We start from the raw sequence: 21,213 nt of genomic DNA on the forward strand, positions 1-21,213 counted from the left end.
CTTCTCTGTGTCTCACCTGACTCCCCCCACCCCTCCGGGCTCAGAAGGCTTTGGAATGGCCTTTTGTAAAGTATGTCCTAGCGCTGGGCTCCAGGATGGGTTTTAATTCTTCCTACCAGCTCTTGAAACATAGGGTCAGTTTAGCCGTTCTTGCTCTTCGACTGCAGGAAATCCTTACACTTTATCCCTTTCCGTTCTCTATAACTTGTTGGATCATTTCTCTCATATTTTAAATTTTTCCATTGTTTCCTATCCTTTATGTTCTCCCATCTCAAGACCTATCCTTGGCATTATCAGAACTCTAGCATATTATGGACTGCTTCACTTCAACTGTGATAATCTTTCTTCGTGGATACAATATTCTTTTAGCTCTCCCAGGCAAGAGCCACGCTGTAGTGTGTCCTGCTTATATGTGGCTTCCTGTGTGTTCCAGGTCCTCCGATTCATCTGTTTTAGCCTCTGCCAGGCTTCTCTGAACTGAGGGTTTGTGTATATGAGGTACACCAGGTTTGTGTAAGGAGCGGGGCTGTCGTCTGGCAGGTGTCGTTGTGATTGATGTGCTTTGGTGGGGAGACTGTCTCAATGTCGGCATTAGTGTATCTCTAAGTCCTCTGGCTTCTCTAATAAACAATTGTCAGATCTATCCAAAATGTTTCCATTTGGCTGCTAGTGTTCAGAGAGATGAGAGGAACACAGTGGTAGCCATTTTCCCACTTCTGTATGTAGACCTGCATGAATTTCAACTCTAGAGCAGCATGGACAAGACAGAGGGCAGGTCTAAGGATCTTATAGACTTTTAACCCATCCACATGTCTTAGCTCCACGTATATACGCATCCACATGTATTCACGTTCACACACACCCATGCATGCACACATATACAATGCTGCCTGGTGCTTCTACTTCCTGATCCCGTCAGGGGGCTGTGCAAAGCTAAGTGATTGGCAGGAACTTGTCTCTCATCTCTGTTAACATGTCAGATAATTCCATTATGTCTATTTTCTGCCATTCAGAAAGTAAAACATAATGAAACCAGGTTGGCCTCTCTTATACATGCTCTCCTACATGATCTCCCATTCTCTTTGTTCTTATTGGTTATCTCACCCTTGAGTATTTTTGTCAAGTTTACAGGTTAGTAGAGTTATAGGCAAATCAGAAAAGGTGAGATGATTTAAAAGGGGAAGGATCTCAGGACAAACAGACTATAGCTCGTAGGAGACAGTGGTAGACACTGACAAGCAGCTAGTAGGAACACTCAATGTTGCAGCCAGTAGGAGCAAGCACTCAATGTTGCAGCCAGTGGGAGCACTCAGCATTGCAGCCAGTGGGGGTGCTCATTGTTGCAGCCAGTGGGAGCAAGTGTTGCAGCCAGTGGGAACACTCAGTGTTGCAGCCAGTGGGAGCACTCAGTGTTGCAGCCAGTGGGAGCACTCAGTGTTGCAGCCAGTGAAAGCACTCAGCATTGCAGCCAGTGGGAGCACTCAATGTTGCAGCCAGTAGGAGCAAGCACTCAATGTTGCAGCCAATGGGAGCACTCAGTGTTGCAGCCAGTGGGAGCACTCAATGTTGCAGCCAGTGGGAGCACTCAGTGTTGCAGCCAGTGGGAGCACTCAGCATTGCAGCCAGTGGGGGTGCTCAGTGTTGCAGCCAGTGGGAGCACTCAGCATTGCAGCCAGTGGGGGTGCTCAGTGTTGCAACCAGTGGGAGCACTCAGCGTTGCAGCCAGTGGGAGCACTCAGTGTTGCAGCCAGTGGGAGCACTCAGCATTGCAGCCAGCAGGAGACACACTCACAGGTGCGCTCAGTAGGTATTCACTGAGTATGTGCTACATGCCAAGCATGGCTCTAGACTCAGGAGATGGACAAATTTAAGCACAGACGACTTCTATGCAATTTGATCTTTCGTTGTGATGCAGCTGTAGTTAGCGAATGATACAACACATTCATGTAAAGTGCTCAAGGTGGTTAAACGGGGCTGTTTTCTGCCTTGAATGCAGAAACAGTCTACTTGGGGAATGCTAAAGCTAATAGGGCCCCGAGTCCAACTTCTTCTCCTAAGAATGAGGATTCGAGTCTAGAGAAGGGAAAGGACAGAGTCAGAGTCATGCAGAAGGAGCCCTGTACAGCTCTGAGGCCTCCCAATTCACCTTCCATCTATTACTGTGCAGTCCCTGAGGCCTTCGAGGCCATGGAGCCCCGCAAGCCCTGTAGAAAACAATAGATGAAAAAGCTCCTGTCGCCTGAAGCGCACAGAGTACGCTCATCACGAATCGGAGCTCTGTGGGCAACCGTGCAAACTGAAGAAGTCCCGGAGCTGTGTGATAATATTCCTGGGTCCTAATGTTGCTTTTTCCATTTGCCTGGCATTATAACCAATTCAAGATAAGCCACTGCAATACATTGTAAAATGACTTAATTTCCAAAGAGCTCATCTGAGTTTCCCAGTATGGCAGCTCGTGGGTTTAGAGGCAATCTGAAGCCACCATGTGGAGGTATCACCAGCCATGGAAAAGGGGAAGTGGGTGGGTAGAGGCGTTGGGAGAGTATTATTACACACACCTAGCTTGCCTTCTTAGAATAGCTGCAGTTTCTCCTCCTAGTTAAGACTGTTGCTTTGCTTTTGCTGTCTATGTTATTGTTCCTTTTGTTATAAAACTAGTGGGGAGGTGAGAAACACTGGACAGGACTGGAAAAAAAAAAAAGAGAGCATCTGGGAAATTCCCTAAGGGCTGTGCCTAAAAAGCCAAGACTAACGTTGTCATCTGCTCCTGTGAATGACAATGTTCGTCACTTAACTATAGGTGTGACTTTGTATACTGTTCTTGGTTTGTGTGTACTTCTGTAAGATGCACAGTTCTATGCTATTCCAAAGCTTTCAAAGCCTCTGATGGCTGAGCCGGGTGTGGTGGCACATACCTTTAATGCCAGCACTCAGGAGGCAGAGTCAGGTACATCTCTGTAAGTACAAGGCCAGCCTGGTCTACATAGCAAATTCCAAAGCAACCAGAGCTGCACAGTAACGCCCAGTCTCATAAAGAAAACCCCCAAATTTATTTTGGGCTGGAGACATGGCTTACCAGATAAGAGTACTCATTGTTCTTGCAAAGAACTCAGGCTTAATTCCAAAAGCCCCAACACGTAGTTCACAACTATCCATAACTGTAGTTACCCGGATGCACATGCTACAGGCATACACGTAAGCAATACTCATACACATAAAACAGAATACTTTTTAAATTAAAACTTTTAAAAATCTCATGACTGGAGCTGGGCAGGGCTGTCACACACGCCGAGACAGGAGAATCTCTGTGAGATCAAGGACAGCATGGTCTACAGAACAAGTTCCAGGACAACTACACAGAGAAGCCCTGCCTTGAAAAAAAAATGAAAATAGGGGGCTGCAGTTAAGAGCACTCGTTGCTCTTCCAGAGGACCTGGGTTTAATTCCCAGCACCCACATGGCAGCTCACAACCATCTGTAGCTCCAATTCCTGGGGCTCTGATACCCTCACACAGATAGATAGATAGATAGATAGATAGATAGATAGATAGATAGATGGATGGATGGATGGATGGATGGATGGATGGATGGATGGATGGATGGATGGATAGATAGATAGATAGATAGATAGATAGATAGATAGATAGATAGATAGATAGATAGATAGATGATACAGGCAAAATACCAACCAATGTTTATAAAACAAAAAACTAATAAATATATAACGTAACAGCTAATTCATCATCCACTTACTGGGTGTATCATAATGACTTAACCATTCTCCTCTTGAATTCTTAGGTTTTAGTTTTAAGGAAGCTTTTTGTGTTGTTGTTGTAAAGAATTCCTCTTTTGGAAGATTGCTGATGCTCAGAGTCACAGATGTGCCCTCAGGTGCCAATTCAATGCCAGGCATTGCCTAGCTAAGTGCTTCTGCCCTCTGCTGGTGGAAGCGGGTATTTAGCAGGAAGTTTGGAGAAAGTCTTTGCGCCCTTGAAACTTTGCCAAGTAGGCATGCTCCACCTCACACGTTCCTAAGGCCAGATCTGCCTCTCCCCATCACCCTCTGTAGACGTTGGTCTGTGTGAACTCTGGTTTTATCGTAGCCTAGCACTGTGGGGAAATCAGAGAAAGGGCGTTAGTGGGGAGAGGAGGGCTCCTGACTTAAGCACAGTCCTCCTCTGTCCTTGGTGGAGGTGTCAGAGTGGTCATCCTCAGGTACTGTAGGGTAAGAGAATAAGTGCTGAACCCCTAGGAGAAGGGAGCATCTTCACCTGGGGCAGCAGTGCACGTGAAGAGACCAGAGAAGCTCGGCCTTCCCTAAAGGGCTTCTGGGTCCTACTAATCTCTATGTGCTCATGTGGGGAGCTTGCAAATGTGTCCAAGTCACCTTCCCTAGACACTGAGTCAGGAAAAAAAGGACTCATTTGATAATAAATTTATGCATATAAAATATGCAGTTAGCACAGTCTAGTCTCAAATATCGTGCCATGGAAAATTGATTTATTTTCTGTCATCTTCCTTTATTACTCACATTTAAACAATAATAAATGATTACTTCCAGAATGATTTTTATTTTTTTGAGACAGGGCCTTGCTATGTAGAACTGCTGACCTGGAACTCATTATGAAGATGAGGCTGGCCTTGAACTCACAGAAATCCACCTGCCTCTGCTTCCTAAGTGTTGTTAAAGGCATGTGCCACCATGAGAGGTCAGAACTTGATTTTTAGGCAGTATAAGAGCTAACAACACTGTCCAGGGTGTTTTACAATTATGCTCACTTTTTTTTAATTCAGTGAGAATTTTTAATTCATTTTTTAAAGATTTATTTATTTTATGTATGTGAGTACACTGTAGCTGTCTTTAGACACAGCAGAAGAGGACATCAGATCTCATTACAGATGGTTGTGAGCCACCATGTAGTTGCTGGGAATTGAACTCAGGACCTCTGGAAAAACAGTCAGTGCTCTTAACCACTGAGCCACCTCTCCAGGTCTTATGGTCACATTTAATTTTCTAGACAGCCTATGAGGTTACCACTGTTGTTATACCCATTCTGCAGATGAGGAAACTGAGACAAAAAGATTTGAGTTATTTGCCCCTGACCACACAGCTGGTGAGGGCTCTGAACCTTAGGGGGGTTGGGGGACACGTAGAAGCAGAGACAGTGTGGCTCTGAGATGACAACTGTAGGGAGCACAGCGGAGCGCTGCCTGGTTCCCTGGTGCCCCTGACAGCCATCTGGGAAAAACTGTGTCCCACAGTTCAGGAAGCTCCCTGGGGCGATCCAGCTCATTTGGTTTGTCAAGACAGGGTTTCTCTGTGTAGACCAGGCTGTCCCTAAACTCAGAAGTCTGCCTGCCTCTTTCTCCCAAGTGCTAGGATTGAAGGCGGGTGCCAACACTGCCCAGCTTCCTACTGTTTGTTAAGAAGAGGTTTCATTTCACCTCCAAATGCTAAGCAAGCAGAAATAGAGCTAAGCAGAGCAGTTATTTCTTCCTTTTTCCTTCTTTTTTTTTCTTTTTCTTTCTTCCTTTTTGTTCCTTCTTTCTTTTTAACTTTATAAAACTTTGCACTAAATTTACATTTCAGAATCAAAGATATTTTATGCAGTTACCCACCACCAAAAGCAAAACTCCCATGACAGCATTAGAACTGGAAAGCTCTTCAGTTCCTACCCTTTTATGACCTGTGCCCGTTACTCTCATTCAGTCCCTCCTCAGCCCCTTATATACAGATGGGCTATCAGAGGTGGCTCCAAAGTGGCCCTGTATGAGGAGTCCTGGAAAGAAGGCCAGGCGAGCAGCTGTACAGGACGGTCCTAACAGGCAGGCTGCAGAAGGTAGAGGAAGCCATGAGATTAATCAGCATAGGAACAGAATAGAAATGTCCAGCAAGAAAAGAGAAGGGAAATGTGGGCCAAGACTAGATGGGAGCTGCACTCTCAGCAGGCAGTCTAAGAAAATGCAGGTAGTGTGGGCTGGAGAGATGGCTCAGTGGTTAAGAGCACTGACTGTTCTTCCAGAGGTCCTGAGTTCAATTCCCAGCAATACGGTGGCTCACAACCATCTGTAATGAGGTCTGATGCCCTCTTCTGGCACGAAGGTGTACATGCAGATAGAGCACTTGTCTACAAAAAATAAACAAATAAATCTTTTAAAAAAGAAAGAAAGAAAATGCAGGTAGACAGCACTGAAGAGTTTTAGCCGAGGAGCTAGAGAGGTGGCTCAATGGTTAAGAGCACTGGCTGCTTTTCCAGGGGACCTGGGTCCAATTCCCAGCAACCACACAGCAGCTCACAACCATATTGAGCTGCGGTTCCAGGAGATCAAACAGATGAGAGGCCAGCCAGGACTCACTGGCAACCAGAGTAAAATGGAAAGATTCTAGAAATGAGGATTTGAAATTGGGGGATTTAAAAAAAAAAAAAAAGAGTAAGCAAAGCACACGTGACTTCATGCTGAAGTCCTATTGGACCCTAGTATGTCCTTCCTTAGACTCCTGAATAGAGCTTAACTAGAAGGTAAGCATCCACAGCAGACAGCAAGATATACATACCATGAAAAATATGATACAGTCTCACCATCTTGACCAGAGAGTGATAGGGCTTCCTGAGGCCTAAAGAGTCACCAGAGACTTCTGTGGGAAGCCGGGGGGGGGGGGGAGGACGGACATCTTCTCTGAACACCCTGGATGTCAACAGAGAATGTGGAGAGGGGACCCAAGTATACCCCACAGAGCCAAAAAACAACAGTGGGTCATCTTGAGAAGTCAACAGCATGCCAGTCCACACCCACACTGGAGTAGGCAGAGAAGGTTGGCTCAGCAGGAACTAGTGACTGGTTTGTCCTTTTGTGGACAGAGGGAGAGGCTGACACTCCATGTGTTGTCTGTGGAGAGGCCACCAACTGCAGAAGAGAGAGTTAACATGCACCCAGAGGAGATGAGTGCAGAGCCAGGAACAGGGGGAAGGGTAAGCTGGCACGGAATAATGCTACCTAAGCTCACAAGCAAAGCTAGCTGGAGAAATATGTCTGTGTGGAAGAACTGGAGAAGAGATTGGGGTGGGGACCTCAGCATCCGTGCAGCCTGCTTTGTCGCTGCCTGCCTGGGTTTAGACTGACTCTACCCATGGGAAGGATTCGGTGAGCAAGAGACAGAGGTAGTGGGCAAGCAAGGAGAAGTGGGTGGCCTTCACGGCAGGCTGTCCACATCTCCGTGGTTAGTGAGTCAAGAGAAGAAAAGCAGAAGGCAAGCTGTGTGCAGCAGCAGACACATCGAAGGAAAGAAAGCTGTCAGAGGAAAGGGAAAACCAGAAGTTACAAAGGGATTATCTTCGAACAGAAACACTGAAAACAATGTCAGGTGTGAGGGGCATTCATTCTGTAGACGTAAGAGAGGCCATGAGAGAACAATTATACAAAGAAACACAGAGGAAAAACCAAGGAGTTTGCCCATGACCGCATTAAAATAGTTCTTAGGAGGCTATTGGGGGGAGAGGGAAGTTTGAGGGGCTGGAGAGATGGCTCAGTGGTTAAGAGCACTGACTGCTCTTCCACAAGTCCTGAGTTCAAATCCCAGCAACCACATGGTGGCTCACAACCATCTGTAATGGGATCAATGCCTTCTTATGGTGTGTCTGAAGACAGCTACAGTGTACTCATATACAGAAAATAAAACAATAATAATAAAGAGACTATAGAGAAGAAAAGGATTAAAACAGGGATGCTACATAAATACAAAGATGATTCAAGTTCCTGAGACCAGAGATTTAGTTAAGAGAGTGAGAACTTTCCAGATGTGATGGGGGTTCGGTGGTAGAGAGCCGGGGGGTGGGGGTGAAGCAGCAAGGAGAGTGTGGAGTGGAAGGCCACACACCATTCTTACTGACAGAAAGAGGAAGAAACAACGTGAACCTGAGGTTCCCTGGGCGTCGGGGAAACCTGCTGATGCACAGGACCAATCAGAGATGGGAAATCTGTCTAGACAGAAAGAGTAGGGTGGGGATATGGCTCAGCAGGTAAATGTGCTGCCACACGAACCTGACACCCTGACTCCAGACCCCAGAAGGTGGAAGGAGAGGACCAACCTCACTAAGTTGTCCTCTGACCTCTACACACAACGTGCACACACAAAACACTGAGAAATGTGGCAGGTGTAGCGAGGGGAGTTGGTTTTATTGGTTAATGAGTCACACTGTCTTGAGATTAACTTCCATGGGTGTGAGTCTCACAGTCAGGAAATCATGAATGGGTCACGTGTAAGGACCGTGAGTGTGCCAGGTTCTCTCGTCCTCTTTGCTCTTGACTGGAGTCCTGAACAGCGCTGCTCAGGTGTGAGCTGGACTCCCCGGCGTAGCCTGACACCTTCCTGGTGCTGTGGGAAGACGTGGGAAGGAACCGTTTAAGGGCCAGCTCTGCCCAGTATGGCTTCTGCAATTGTCCCAACCCAGTCCCCCTGCAGACAGTCTGCATCTCTATCCCCACAGGGTGCGACCTGGTGTGCTAAATCCTTTTGAGCTAGCCATCAAGGCGAGGTGTGCGTGCACATTTGAGCCGTAATGGTTGTCTTTGCTGGCCTGCGGTCAGGTGTGTGCTATGAAGACACATAGTCTTGAGCCTCTTCCCCACTATCCTGAGTCCATCTGTGAAAGAAGGAATCAATGTAATGGGCTGAAACCAGGAAATAGAAAAAAACCTGAACTAGAATACCAGGGTGGAACTGTGTTTCCATGATATAGAGGACAGTGCTAAATACTTATTATAGAGAATTCTAAAATCCATCAGGGGGGACTATTATTGGCCACCCCAAGAATCAGGGGCCTAGATCATTGCTTCACTACTGCCAAGCATGGGCACATCCCTGAAATAAGTGTGCCCTGTGTTGCAAAGTCTTAAGGCGTGTGGGATTCATACTAGAGGTCTATAGAAAACCCTCCAGCAATTGTTTCTCAGCGTTCCAGAGACCTACATTCCATAATCACATCTTTGGATTCCTAGCCCCAGCCTACTCAGTTATAATACACGGTTGGGGCTTGGTCAAGGGAAGCACAGCCCAGGAATCCGCACCTCATGAGCTCCCATCCATAGCCTAAGATCAGAGCATCTCTGGGCTTACACATACAGGCTTCTGAGCTGGGATGGCTCCCTAGTGTACTTTCACATCCTGATGTGAGCTATTTCCTCCCACAACAACCTTCACTGGCTGTCTCTGGGAAGATAACACCAGGAAAGTAGGGGAAGGGGCTGTGTGCTCATTTGTTGGGGTCAAGGAAGTTAAGTCGAGCAGATGAGCCAGCGACCATTCCTCTGTCTCTTTCCCTGTCCACCTCTGCCCTACAGGTTTCCCTTCCTGGTCTGGGCTGGTGGGCAGTACCTTGCCCACCCATGGGATGTATTTAGCACAGCTTCTCTGCTCCTTAGATAAGGGTGATGCCAATTGCCAGCCAGCCTTAGTCTGATGACTGTGTGTGTGTGTGTGTGTGTGTGTGTGTTTTATCAGAGTGCTCATCCATATGTGACATCTGGAGGTCAGAGGTCAGTGTCAGCTGTGTGTGTGTGTGTGTGTGTGTGTGTATGTGTAGTATGAAAGTGTGCTCACCCATATGTGACATCTGGAGGTCAGAGGTCAGTGTCAGCTGTCTTCCTCTTATTCTTCACCTTGTTTTCTGAGACATGGCCTCTGACTGAAGTTCAGTTTGCCAGTTAACTGGTCTGTCTGTCTAGCAAGGTCAGAGGATCCTCTTGTCTCTAGGATTATAGAAATTCATTACCTTGGCTGGCTTCTTCCATGGATGCTGGGCATCCAGACTCAGGTCCCCATGCTTGTGTGGCAAGCACCCTACCCACTGAGCCATCTGCTCAGTCCAAATGTTCTGACATTCAAACCCCTTTAGTAGCTAAGGTTTTGCTCTGGTCAGCAAAAAAAGTGGGGTGGTTAATCCCCCACTCTCATAATGATACCTACCCTCCCTCCAGTAGAAGTGTCCCCTAGAAGAATATGACCTGGATGGGCATGCCTGGGTGGCCATGTTGGTATAGATGTGGCTGCCTGGGTGGCCATGTTGGTATAGATGTGGCTGCCTGGGTGGCCGTGTTGGTATAGATGCCACTATAGATAGTTCAAATCCCTTGATCAGAGCTTCACAGATTGAAGTTGAATGCCCCAAAGGCAATATTATATGAATGGACATTTAGGTTGACCCTTGGAGGCTGACAGGCTGGGCCTCTTTCCTCATCCTTCTGTTCCCTGCCTTTTGCAATGGCTCTTCGAACAGCTACTATTCCAGGCTGGCGGCTCTGAGCTCCACTCTGTGAGCATGATACAAACTTAAATGATTCTTATGGATGTGAGGCCAAGGCAAGGGAGGAAGGGATCCAAGGTGAAGAGTGGACCTGTTCCTGCCCTCTAGGGTTTCTCGCCCATTCTATGCTTCCGCACCCCCACCCCTGCAGTAGGGAAATGTAGGTCATTTTAGCATAGAGAACAGTCTGTTTGCTCCTAAATAAGGCATGGTTCCTCTTCTCCCTTCTCATCCCACTCCGTGGTCCCCAGGGGCCAGGCAGATGCCTGTGAGCAAAGCCCCGTTCTCTCTTGTGTTAGCACAGCCTGCTTTAGGCTTGTGGCTCCAGGGAGGGGTGAAGACGAAGGAAGCTCTGTGGGTTAGAACAAAGGGACACCATGCCTTGAATTATTCCCAAACATCACCTAGAGTCCAGTGAGAGTGAATCAGAAACAAACACCAGCACATCTGTGTCTGAGGGGTGTCAGTGGGGACCAGGATGGGGTATGGAAGGAAGAGGTATGGAAGACAGGGCACACAGGAAAGGGTTTAGAGGCACAGTTGGCAAGAAGCTTGGCAAAGAAGTAATAGAAGAGACGCTAAGGTGGCCGGGAATTATAATGAAAGCCCTGTATCATCAGAGTGGCCAATGACACTGTGCTAATTACTTTTTCTTCTTTTCTTTTTCCTGCCTGTTTGTTCCAAACATTTTCCACCCTCTCACATCTTTCCTCCCCCTTTCTCCTCCCATTCTCTCATCCATTCTTTGCCTTCTCCCCTCTTGCCCATTCACACACACACACATGCACACACACATGCACACACACATACACACACACATGCATACACACACATACATACATACACACACACATACACACACATACACACACATACACATATATACACATACACACACATACACACACACATACACACACACATACACACACATACATACACATACACACACATACACACACACACACACACACACACACACACACTCTACCCCTCTACCACCACCACCACCAAAGCTCTCAGGCGGATGCGAGCTGACCGTGGTCCTCCAGGACTTCAGCGCAGGCCACAGCAGTGAGCTGAGCATCCAGGTTGGGCAGACTGTGGAGCTGCTGGAACGACCAAGTGAGAGGCCTGGCTGGTGTCTGGTCCGCACCACAGAGCGGAGCCCCCCACAGGAAGGCCTGGTCCCCAGCAGCGCCCTGTGCATCTCACACTCGCGAAGCAGCGTGGAGATGGACTGCTTCTTCCCCTTGGTGAAAGGTAGGGACAATCGAGGGGATGGGGCAGTGAGCTCGGGCTGAGCACCATCGAACTGGCCGGAGAGTCCACTTTGATTGGGCCAGGTTTCTCTGAGATCCAGAAGTGGAGCGAGGCTGTGTGTAGAGCCGGCAGTAAAAGCTACTTGTATCTGTGTGGCTTGGAGAAAGTCATCCAACCTTTCTGTGTTCATCTCGTCTTCAAAGCAGTGGTTGAGGTCTGGAGAGATGGTTCAGTGGTTAAGAGCACTGACTGTTCTTCCACAGGTCCTGAGTTCAAATCCCAGCGATTACATGGTGGCTCACAACCATCTGTGATGGGATCTGATTCCCTTTTCTGGTGTGTCTGAAGACAGCTACAGTGAACATTAAATAAATGAGTCTTTTATTAAAAATGGTTGAACCTTTAACGCTCTAAGCTCTTTCCCAGCTTTCCCTGTGCACGATACTACACCTAGATTTGAGTTTTCACCCTGACAAGAAGACTGAGCAACCCCAGGAACCAGCTTTGGCTATCCTCTCTGGGACTTGGCTGTCCTCTCTGCTCAGTGTCAGAGCTCACCCTGCAACTGTTTTCCCCTTGACGCACTCAATGTATTTAGTCAGGGCTTTCTAGAGTAACAGAACTTAGAGAATGAATACATATGATATATATATATATATATATATATATATATACTATGAACCCCGTTATATAAGAGGGATTTATTAGAATGATTCATAGGGTGTGGTCCAGCTAATCCAGCAATGGCTGACTATGAATAGAAAGTCCAAGGAGTCGGTAGCTGGACATCTCAGCTCATCTTGAGTATGCGCTGGGATCCTGAAGAAGGTGGCTCTAACGTGCCCTTCATCTGTGGGTTTTAGTTCATTCCAAATGTAATCAAAATGGTAATCAGGAAGAGTCACTGGTCGTCGTTATCCAGGCCCCGGTCTGTTCTGTGTCCCCGGTACTCCCTCCATGTGTCTCCTATGTACTGACATCAGGGAGACCCGATGTCTCCAAGACTGGTCTCCATCACAGCAGCTCCTGTGAGCCTGTTAGCAGTGGGGATGCTCAGGCCCCTGCTCAGTGGGTGACCACACCAGCTTGCTCCACAGTGGAGTCCAAGAACACGGGCTTCCAAAATCACCATGGCAACGAACTCGTGCATCTTGCATTGAAGAAACTGGGGCCCAGAAAATGACAGGGAACCAAATCTTAGTCTGGATCTGAGTTGTGTAAATGGTCAGATATTAGCATGGGCATCCCATCTATGTATGCATGAGACCAGGTCTGTCTGATACGTGCAAGACTGGAACCATGAATTTCTGCTCTGGCCACTAGATGGAGATAGTGGATCACTGTAGTTGTAGTGCCCAACTCTTCAGCTTCTGGGAGATTTCCATCTGAAATGCAAACTAAAACTTTGATTCCTCCTACAATACACACACACACACACAGCACACGCTCACACTCACCAGTCCTGGCACTTAGCACACACCTTTATTGTCCAGCAAAGTAAGTGCCAACAAACTCCCACAAACCCAACCAGAGACCTTAGATTGCAGTTAAGGAGAGGAGGGGTGGGGGAAGCTAGCTCTTCACAGATCCCAGGTTCGGGTTGTTTTCACTGAGGAGTCCCCCACCCCCTTTCCATGGCTGGATGCTATGTGCATACCGTCCTAGCTGGGCTCACTCAAACCAAAGATGGAGAATCAGAAGACAGCATTTAGAGGTGAAGGCCTCCGGAGTGAAATCCCATGGGACATATTAGGGGGAACTTCAGCTAACAGTGGGAGCTGCAGCTGAGATAAAACCCAAAGGGAGATGAGGAGCAGGGTGGGAAAGAGAGAAGAAAGGAGAGAGACAAGCAGCTGCAGGACTTTCTAGCTAACTACCCCAACCACCGTGGCTCCCAAAAGTGACCCCCAGTCTCCCTCAGCCATTCTGGTGTCTCTTTAGTTGCAGGTTGGCCCCTCTTTCCAAGCATAGGCTGGCTGGTTGGGCCTGCAAACTGTAAAGCCACTCCCATTCCCAGCTGAGCCAGAAAATGGGCGCCCGGCCACCATGGCAGCTTCCACCTATATTCCCAGCTAGAGACAGGAAGCTTGCCATAAAGTCAGGACTTCCTGGGCAACAGAGTGAGATGGAAGCAGGAGGGGGTGAGTGTAGACCTTAGCATGGGCAAGCTCTGCTCCCCGTCAGGACACCAGGTACCCTTGTACCCTGAATAAAAGACCCAGTGAGCTGATCTTACTTGCACCCCAGCTGGCCACCTACTAGCGACCTGGCTTTCTCTCCTGCCAGCTGCTGATTTTATTCAATGGGCACTCCACATTAGAAATCGCCCAGAACGCATTCATCTGGCATTGTGGAGTAGGAGAGAACAGCCTCATCTGGGAACGCGGGGTCAGAACTGGTTTCCTCTTTAGTTCCCAGGAAAAGGGAACCAGCCCTGCTAACTTTTGGGGGTTGGCACAAGTTGATGCCTCCCAGGCTGTGTGAGGTCAGGACTGTCTGGAATACATTAAATGCTCCACGGATAATCGTAGATTATAAGAACTACACTTGAGGAAGGAAACTCCGGGGAGCCTAGAACAGGTCTTCACCAGTGTGTGTGTTAGAGTAGGGTGCAAGCCTCCAGAATGTCAGCTCACAGAATAGCTGGAGCCAGAATCCCTATATGAGCCATGAGAAGGGAAGATGAGGTTCACCCTGGCTGAGAACCTCTGCACTAGCCCAAGCTTCCATTTCCCAGAGAGATTCTGGGCCACAGGAAAGCATAGACCCTCTCCCAAGCCACAAGGAGCCAGGAGGACAAAGCCCCCACCCCACCCCCACTCTCTGCACACTTAGCCTGCAGGCTTTTAGATGGCACTAGGGTTCTTCTGCCTCTCCTTTCCTGGGCCTCCTCTAGGACGGATGTTCCAATACGTGCACGACGTTAACTCCCAGCGTTGTCGGGAAATATCCAGACTTTGTAACAGGATTGGGGCGGGCCTGCCTTTGACATTCCTTTCCTCTCCCTGGATCCTCTCTAGAGTTGGACCTTCTGAGATTTAATCTCCTCTCACTGTCTCAGCAGCAGGTAGTGGTGGGCAAGACCCCTCGAAAGGCAGTGACTATACTGATTACCAACTCCTGAAATTTGGAGGTGTTTTGTTTTGCTTTTTTAATAACTTACTCTGCCATAAACCAAAATTCAGGCATGTGCCTCAGAATTTAAAGTTCCCTGATGAGACGCTGTGGGTTATATAGGCTTAGCACCCCGAGATGTGAGGCTTGGGATACTGAAAAATGTGATGGAATGCAGTTTGGCACTCCATCGGGCTGTGTCAAGACATAGAATCAGGCAAGGAAGGGCAAAGCAGTTGGATTAACACATGGACAAAGGGCTTGGATAGATCCTTCGACAGAGAAGAGCCACAGGTCCCAGTGAGCACTGAAGAGAGTCGGTGTGTGCTGACCAGGGAAATGCAAATCAGTGCTTCAGTGGGATGCACTTTAGATCTATTAAAATAGCTCTTAGTTATGGATACACCTCAGAAAATAGCGAGTGTCTATAAAGATGTAGAGAAAGACGTAACATGGCTGGGTGGCTGGTTGGGATGTAAAATGTCACTATAGCTATGGAAAGCACTGTAGGAAGCCTCAATATATGTAATATAAATGCTATATATAATATAAAATTAATATATAAGTCATTATATGACTAGTCATATATATGTATATATGTGTATATATATAACATACACACACACACACACACACACACACACACACACACACACATATATATATATATATATATATATATATATATATATATATATATATATATGACCCAGTAGTCCCACTTCTGGAAGCATTTTGAAATGAATTGAAGGCAAGGACACAAACATAGTTACACACCCACACCCATGCTCATAACATTGTTCGCTGCAGCTACAGGTGCCCATGGACAATTAATGCACAAAGTATGCCATATGTACACTGAAACATTATTCATCCTTAAAAAAGGAAGGAAATCTGATACCAGCTTACATCATGGACAGACCTTGGGGACATTATGCTAAGTAAAATGGCCCAGCCACAGAGACAAACACTCTATTGTGCCACTTATATGGCATACTTTGAGTAGTCCACTTTACATAGGCAAGAGGCAGAATGGTGGCTTCCAGGGACCGGGGAGGAAGAGGTGGGCAGTTAACTGTTCAGTGGGTGCAGCTTCAGTGTCACCAGTTGGGGACTTCTGGAGCTGCCTAGGTTGTACAACACACTGAATGCTCTCAGTTTCCTAAGGTTAAACACCTTTTAACCTCAATGTGCCTTATGGCATAGTGGTGTACACTTAAAAACAATGAAGATTGTTTAAATTTAAACCTGGAGTGAGTGAGTGAGCGAGTGAGTGTGTGAGTGTGTGAGTGAGTGAGTGAGTGAGCTAGTGAGTGAGTGAGTGAGTGAGTGAGTGAGTGAGCCAGTGAGTGAGTGAGCCAGTGAGTGAGTGAGTGAGTGAGTGAGTGAGTGAGTGAGTGGGTGAGTGAGTGAGTGAGTGAGTGTGTGAGTGTGTGAGTGAGTGAGTGAGCTAGTGAGTGAGTGAGTGAGTGTGAGTGAGTGAGTGAGTGAGCTAGTGAGTGAGTGAGTGAGTGAGTGAGCTAGTGAGTGAATGAGTGAGTGTGAGTGAGTGAGTGAGTGTGTGTGTGAGTGAGTGAGTGAGTGTGTGAGTGAGCTAGTGAGTCAGTGAGTGAGTGAGTGAGTGTGTGAGTGAATGAGTGAGTGAGTGAGTGAGTGAGCTAGTGAGTGAGTGAGCTAGTGAGTGAGTGAGTGAGTGTGTGAGTGAGCTAGTGAGTGAGTGAGTGAGTGAGTGAGTGAGTGAGTGTGTGAGTGAGTGAGTGAGTGAGTGAGTGAGCCAGTGAGTGAGTGAGTGAGTGAGTGAGTGAGTGAGTGAGCCAGTGAGTGAGTGAGTGAGTGAGTGAGTGAATGAGTGGGTGAGTGAGTGAGTGAGTGAGTGAGTGTGTGAGTGGGTGAGTGAGTGAGTGAGCTAGTGAGTGAGTGAGTGAGTGTGAGTGAGTGAGTGAGTGAGTGAGCTAGTGAGTGAGTGAGTGAGTGAGTGAGCTAGTGAGTGAATGAGTGAGTGTGAGTGAGTGAGTGAGTGAGTGTGTGTGTGAGTGAGTGAGTGAGTGTGTGAGTGAGCTAGTGAGTGAGTGAGTGAGTGAGTGTGTGAGTGAGTGAGTGAGTGAGTGAGTGAGCTAGTGAGTGAGTGAGTGAGCTAGTGAGTGAGTGAGTGAGTGTGTGAGTGAGTGAGTGAGTGTGTGAGTGAGCTAGTGAGTGAGTGAGTGAGTGAGTGAGTGTGTGAGTGAGTGTGTGAGTGAGTGTGTGAGTGAGTGAGTGAGTGAGTGAGTGAGCCAGTGAGTGAGTGAGTGAGTGAGTGAGTGAGTGAGCCAGTGAGTGAGTGAGCCAGTGAGTGAGTGAGTGAGTGTGTGTGTGTGTGTGTGTGTGTGTGTGTGTGTAGTGTAGTGTAGTGTAGTATAGTGTTTCTGTTCCTGGGTGCCTTCTTCTGGCTAAGTCTGGAATTCTGAAAAAGTGTAATAAAATACCTCCCTGGGTGCCTAGAGAGCCTGGAGCAAAGGACAGCAGCCCTGGTGGCCCTGGTAGCCCTGGTGGCCCCAGCTGGATACAGGCAATACTGTCCCTTGGACTTACCTGACAGTTTCCACTGTCATGACCTAGCTGGCCTCAGGGACACTCACTCACGCTGTGGGTAAATATCACCAATGGCCTGGGGACAGTGAGCATCGCCGTGAGAAATGACATCACGGTATGAATCTTCATCAACTTAAAAATAACAAAAACATCTTCATTCTATTGAGTTGCTCTGGGCCAGTTTTATTAAAGAGCTAATGACTTAATGGCAATAAATGGTATTTGCTCATTTAATAGACAAGGAAACTGTCTTGGAGAGGGCAGGTCACTTGCCCAGGTTGCTTAGCTCCCAGATGGTGTCCTCAGCTTTGTTCTAAGGCTGTCTGTTCCCAGGGCCTGGCCTTCCCATCTTCTCAGCATCTTCCCAAGGCTGAAGCCATCAGAACGCATGCTTTAGTCAGCTTCCATCTTGAACTTGGATGAGGATTTGGAGAACGCTGGCCCATTACAAAGGCCACACCAGCCAGACACGGTGGCTCAGGCTTGTGATCCTGGCACTCCGGAGACAAAAAGAGGAAGATCGCCATACATGTGACACATACATGTGACACTAGCCTGGGCTAGAGAGTGAGCCCCTGACTCCAAACAAGACAAAACAAAACACACTGCAGCATATGTTTTCGACACCCCCCCCCCCGCACCAAATTCTTACCAGAGACAGATTTTCTCATGTGTTTTGTGTTTTATAAAAAAGATAAGAAGAAAAGGAATATGTTTGGTGGATGTGCAGTTAGGTGTGGGGGAAGGGATGCCTCTGCGGGCCCATGCTGAGGCATCCTTCCCCTGAGTTTATTCCAGGCATGAGGAGGGAAGTTGAGAGGGCAGTAGAGACAGAGAAAGGCAGAGACAGAGACAGAGAAAGAGACAGAAAGAGTGTTATGTGTGTAGAGAAGTAGAGGCCGGCCATGAGCATGTGAAGGGAGGGGGGAAGGAATGGGGAGAGAAGAGACAGGAAGTCAAGAGAAGCAAGGGGGGGACAAGCAGCCCCTTTTATAGTACCAGGCAACTGTGGGGTAGAGCATACCTGGCTGTTGCCAGTAGGGTGGAGTTTAGACAGAATGCTAACACTGTGTTACTGTGTTTGCCTGACAAAAGCAGCTTTGCAGTCTGTCATGCTGGGAAGTCAGGGTAGCAGGAACTAGAAGACACGGTTGACATGGTACCCGTGGTCCAGAAGTAAAAGATGCATGTTGATGCTCAGCTGGCGTGGTACCCACGGTCCAGAAGTAAATGATGCATGCTGATGCTCAGCTGGCGTGGTACCCACGGTCCAGAAGTAAATGATGCATGCTGATGCTTCTTTGAGTGCAGGACCCAGCACGTCAAATAGTGTTGCCCACTCCATTACCTAATGTGAGATGGTCCCTCACAGACAGGACCAGAGGCTGGTTTTCTTGGTGACTCTACAGCCTGTCCAGTTGACATTCGTATTAACTATCACCGGGGACCTGATCTACTATGAAGTCTTAGGGCAGAACTTACCTGCCTCTGACAGGGGCCAGCCTAGCATCGAAGCTGCTCCAGCCTGTCCAACAGACAGCACATTCCCCTACTGAATTCCAAGATGTCAAACCCCCTGGTCCTGTTGCTGTCCAATCCAGAGGGTTAATGCTTCTGTCCTTCCCCTTTAGTCCAGAATCCCAGCAATGAAATAGCTGTCCACACTTAGTCTTCCCACCGCCGTTAGCCTAAAGTGAGAAGGCTCACAGACAGGAGCACCCTCCGAAGGCTGAGCACGTGGACCACACACACACATACATTTTGGTATACTCTGCCCCACCTAAAACAAGGCATAAACGGTAAAAAGTCTCAAAACAGTCCCTTTGAGGCATGAAGCAACTGGTTACAAACTACAGCTAGCTGTTCCAAGGTCCCTCTTCATTTGTACAAGTCAGACGTAAATTTGAAGCCTGGTGCCTCGTGGAATCTTGGGAGCGTGGTGTATGGGAGGACAGTGGGTCCCTGCCTACCCATACAGTCTCATTCCACAATAACACTGCCTTAAAACTATGCCTTTATACTACAGCTGCAATGAAAAACCGTAACGTGGTTTTAGTCACGGTCTGTTGGGTAAGGTGGCTCACACTGTGATAGCAGCTCTTGGGAGGTAGAAACAGGAGGCTCAGAAACCCTGGGTGGTCTTGGCAATGCAGCAAGTTCAAGCCAGGCAGGGGTTATATGAGACTTTTTTTTTTTTCCCAAACAAACCATAATACTCTTGGCATCTGAAACAAATTATTGAGTAAGAAATATTGCAATTGCCCCAGGCATGGTGGACCATGCCTTTACTCCCAGCGCTGGGAGGCAGAGGCAGGCAGATCTCTGAGTTCCAGGCCAGCCTAGTCTACAGAGTGAGTTCAAGATAGCCAGGGCTACATAGAGAAACCCTGTCTCAAAAAAACAAGACAACAACAAAAATAGTAAACGTGTTGCTAAGGATTCTGAAAGAAGTTCCTGGTTATTTCTCAGCATAAAAAGTTAAAATTGAGACCAGACAGTAGTGGCATAGGCCTTTAATCCCAGCACTCAGAAAACAGAGACAGGCCAATCTCTGTGAGTTCAAAGCCAGCCTGGTCTACAGAGTAAGTTCCAGGATAGCCAGGGCTACACAGAGAAACCTCATCTTGGAAAAATAAGAAAAATAAAGAAGTTAGAATTGAAACTTCCCTTTTTAAAAATAGAATAAAAGCTGCAAGTGACTCTTGGTTATGTTTAATTTCACCTGGGAAAGTTGGACTCCTTGGGCTTCTGGAATCGTAGAATTGCAGGAGAGGGTGGATTCACCCCTCTCCTAACACAGACACCCCTTCTTCAAAGTCCCTGACAGGAGGTGAGCTAAACATGACAGGAAAAGCCTCAGAAACTGGGACTTATAATCCTGGGAGTCTGTTAGACTTCAGTAGTTCCAACACTAGAAAGTTCTTCACTTAACCCTCAAATCTAGATTCTTGCTTCCTGCCCCACTAAATTCTCCTTTCCCATCCTTCACCCAACTCTTCCCACTCCGGTCCACTGTCTACTTTTAATCTTTTTCTGGGATGAAGTGCTCTGAGTTACATATAAAATGTTAGAAGTTAGGGGGCTGGAGAGCTGGCTCACTGGTTAAGAGTGCCTACTACTCTTCCGAAGAACCCAAATCTGGTTCCCAACACCTACATGGTAGCTCACAACCACCTGTAACTTCACTCCCAGAGGATCTGGCACCCTCTTCTTAACTCCATAGGTACACACATGGTACACATGGTCACATGCAGGCAAAACACCCATATACATAAAATAAATATCTCTAAAGTGCTGAATTCTCCTCTCGTAAGGCCTAAGAACCTAACATTTTCTCCCTGAATCTTTTATTAAATGCTTCAAATAAAACATGTCAAACCCAGAACTCCTAAGTTCTGTAAAGTGGTTCTTTGTGTCCGTGGGTTGATGGTTCTGATTGATATCCTTGGGATGGGAACTCTGCAGCGCAGCCTTCATCTGGATGTGGGCGACTCTTGTTTACAGATCTCTGGCCTGGTGTTCTCAGACAGTGGGCTTCAGGACAAGGACTTCCACTCTGAATGTCTGCAGACTGCTCAGATCCGAGTACAGACTCAGTCAAGTCAGTCCTTCTTACTGCTGTTTGGACTGAAGTAGTCATTTTTATTACCTTCTTCAGTCTTCCTGAATTGCCTCTAGGAATTCTTTAAAAAAAAAAAAAAAAAAAAAAAAGTCTATTTTCTTTCTTCAAACTAGATAAGCACCATTGGTGGTCTGAAGCCTAAATTACTGTGCCAAACACAGAGTGAATAGCTTCACTCTGAGGTTCAATTTATCAGATTGGGCCACATAAACTTTCCACTTTTATAGTCAAAAAATGATTGATGGTCAGCATGTTTTGTATGTTCCTGGGTTTGTTTTTGTCTTTTGAGACAAGACCTTACTAGCCTAGGCTAGTCTCAGATTTACCCTGTTGTAGAGGCTGGCC

General features: G+C 47.3%; 1 protein-coding gene across 1 annotated transcript in view; it reads left to right on the forward strand.

Annotated features, from left to right (window-relative positions):
- KALRN (kalirin RhoGEF kinase) overlaps positions 1 to 21,213 on the forward strand; it is a gene marked incomplete at both ends in the record, with an annotated part of 525,758 nt that overhangs the window by 392,572 nt on the left and 111,973 nt on the right. The window contains one exon of the mRNA XM_080919241.1: positions 11,318 to 11,564. Coding sequence (XP_080775367.1) covers positions 11,318 to 11,564 — 247 coding nt within the window. The remainder of the gene's footprint in view (positions 1 to 11,317; positions 11,565 to 21,213) is intronic.

This window comes from Micromys minutus (genome assembly GCF_963924665.1).
Source record: "Micromys minutus genome assembly, chromosome: 7".
Taxonomy (NCBI): Eukaryota; Metazoa; Chordata; class Mammalia; order Rodentia; family Muridae; genus Micromys; species Micromys minutus.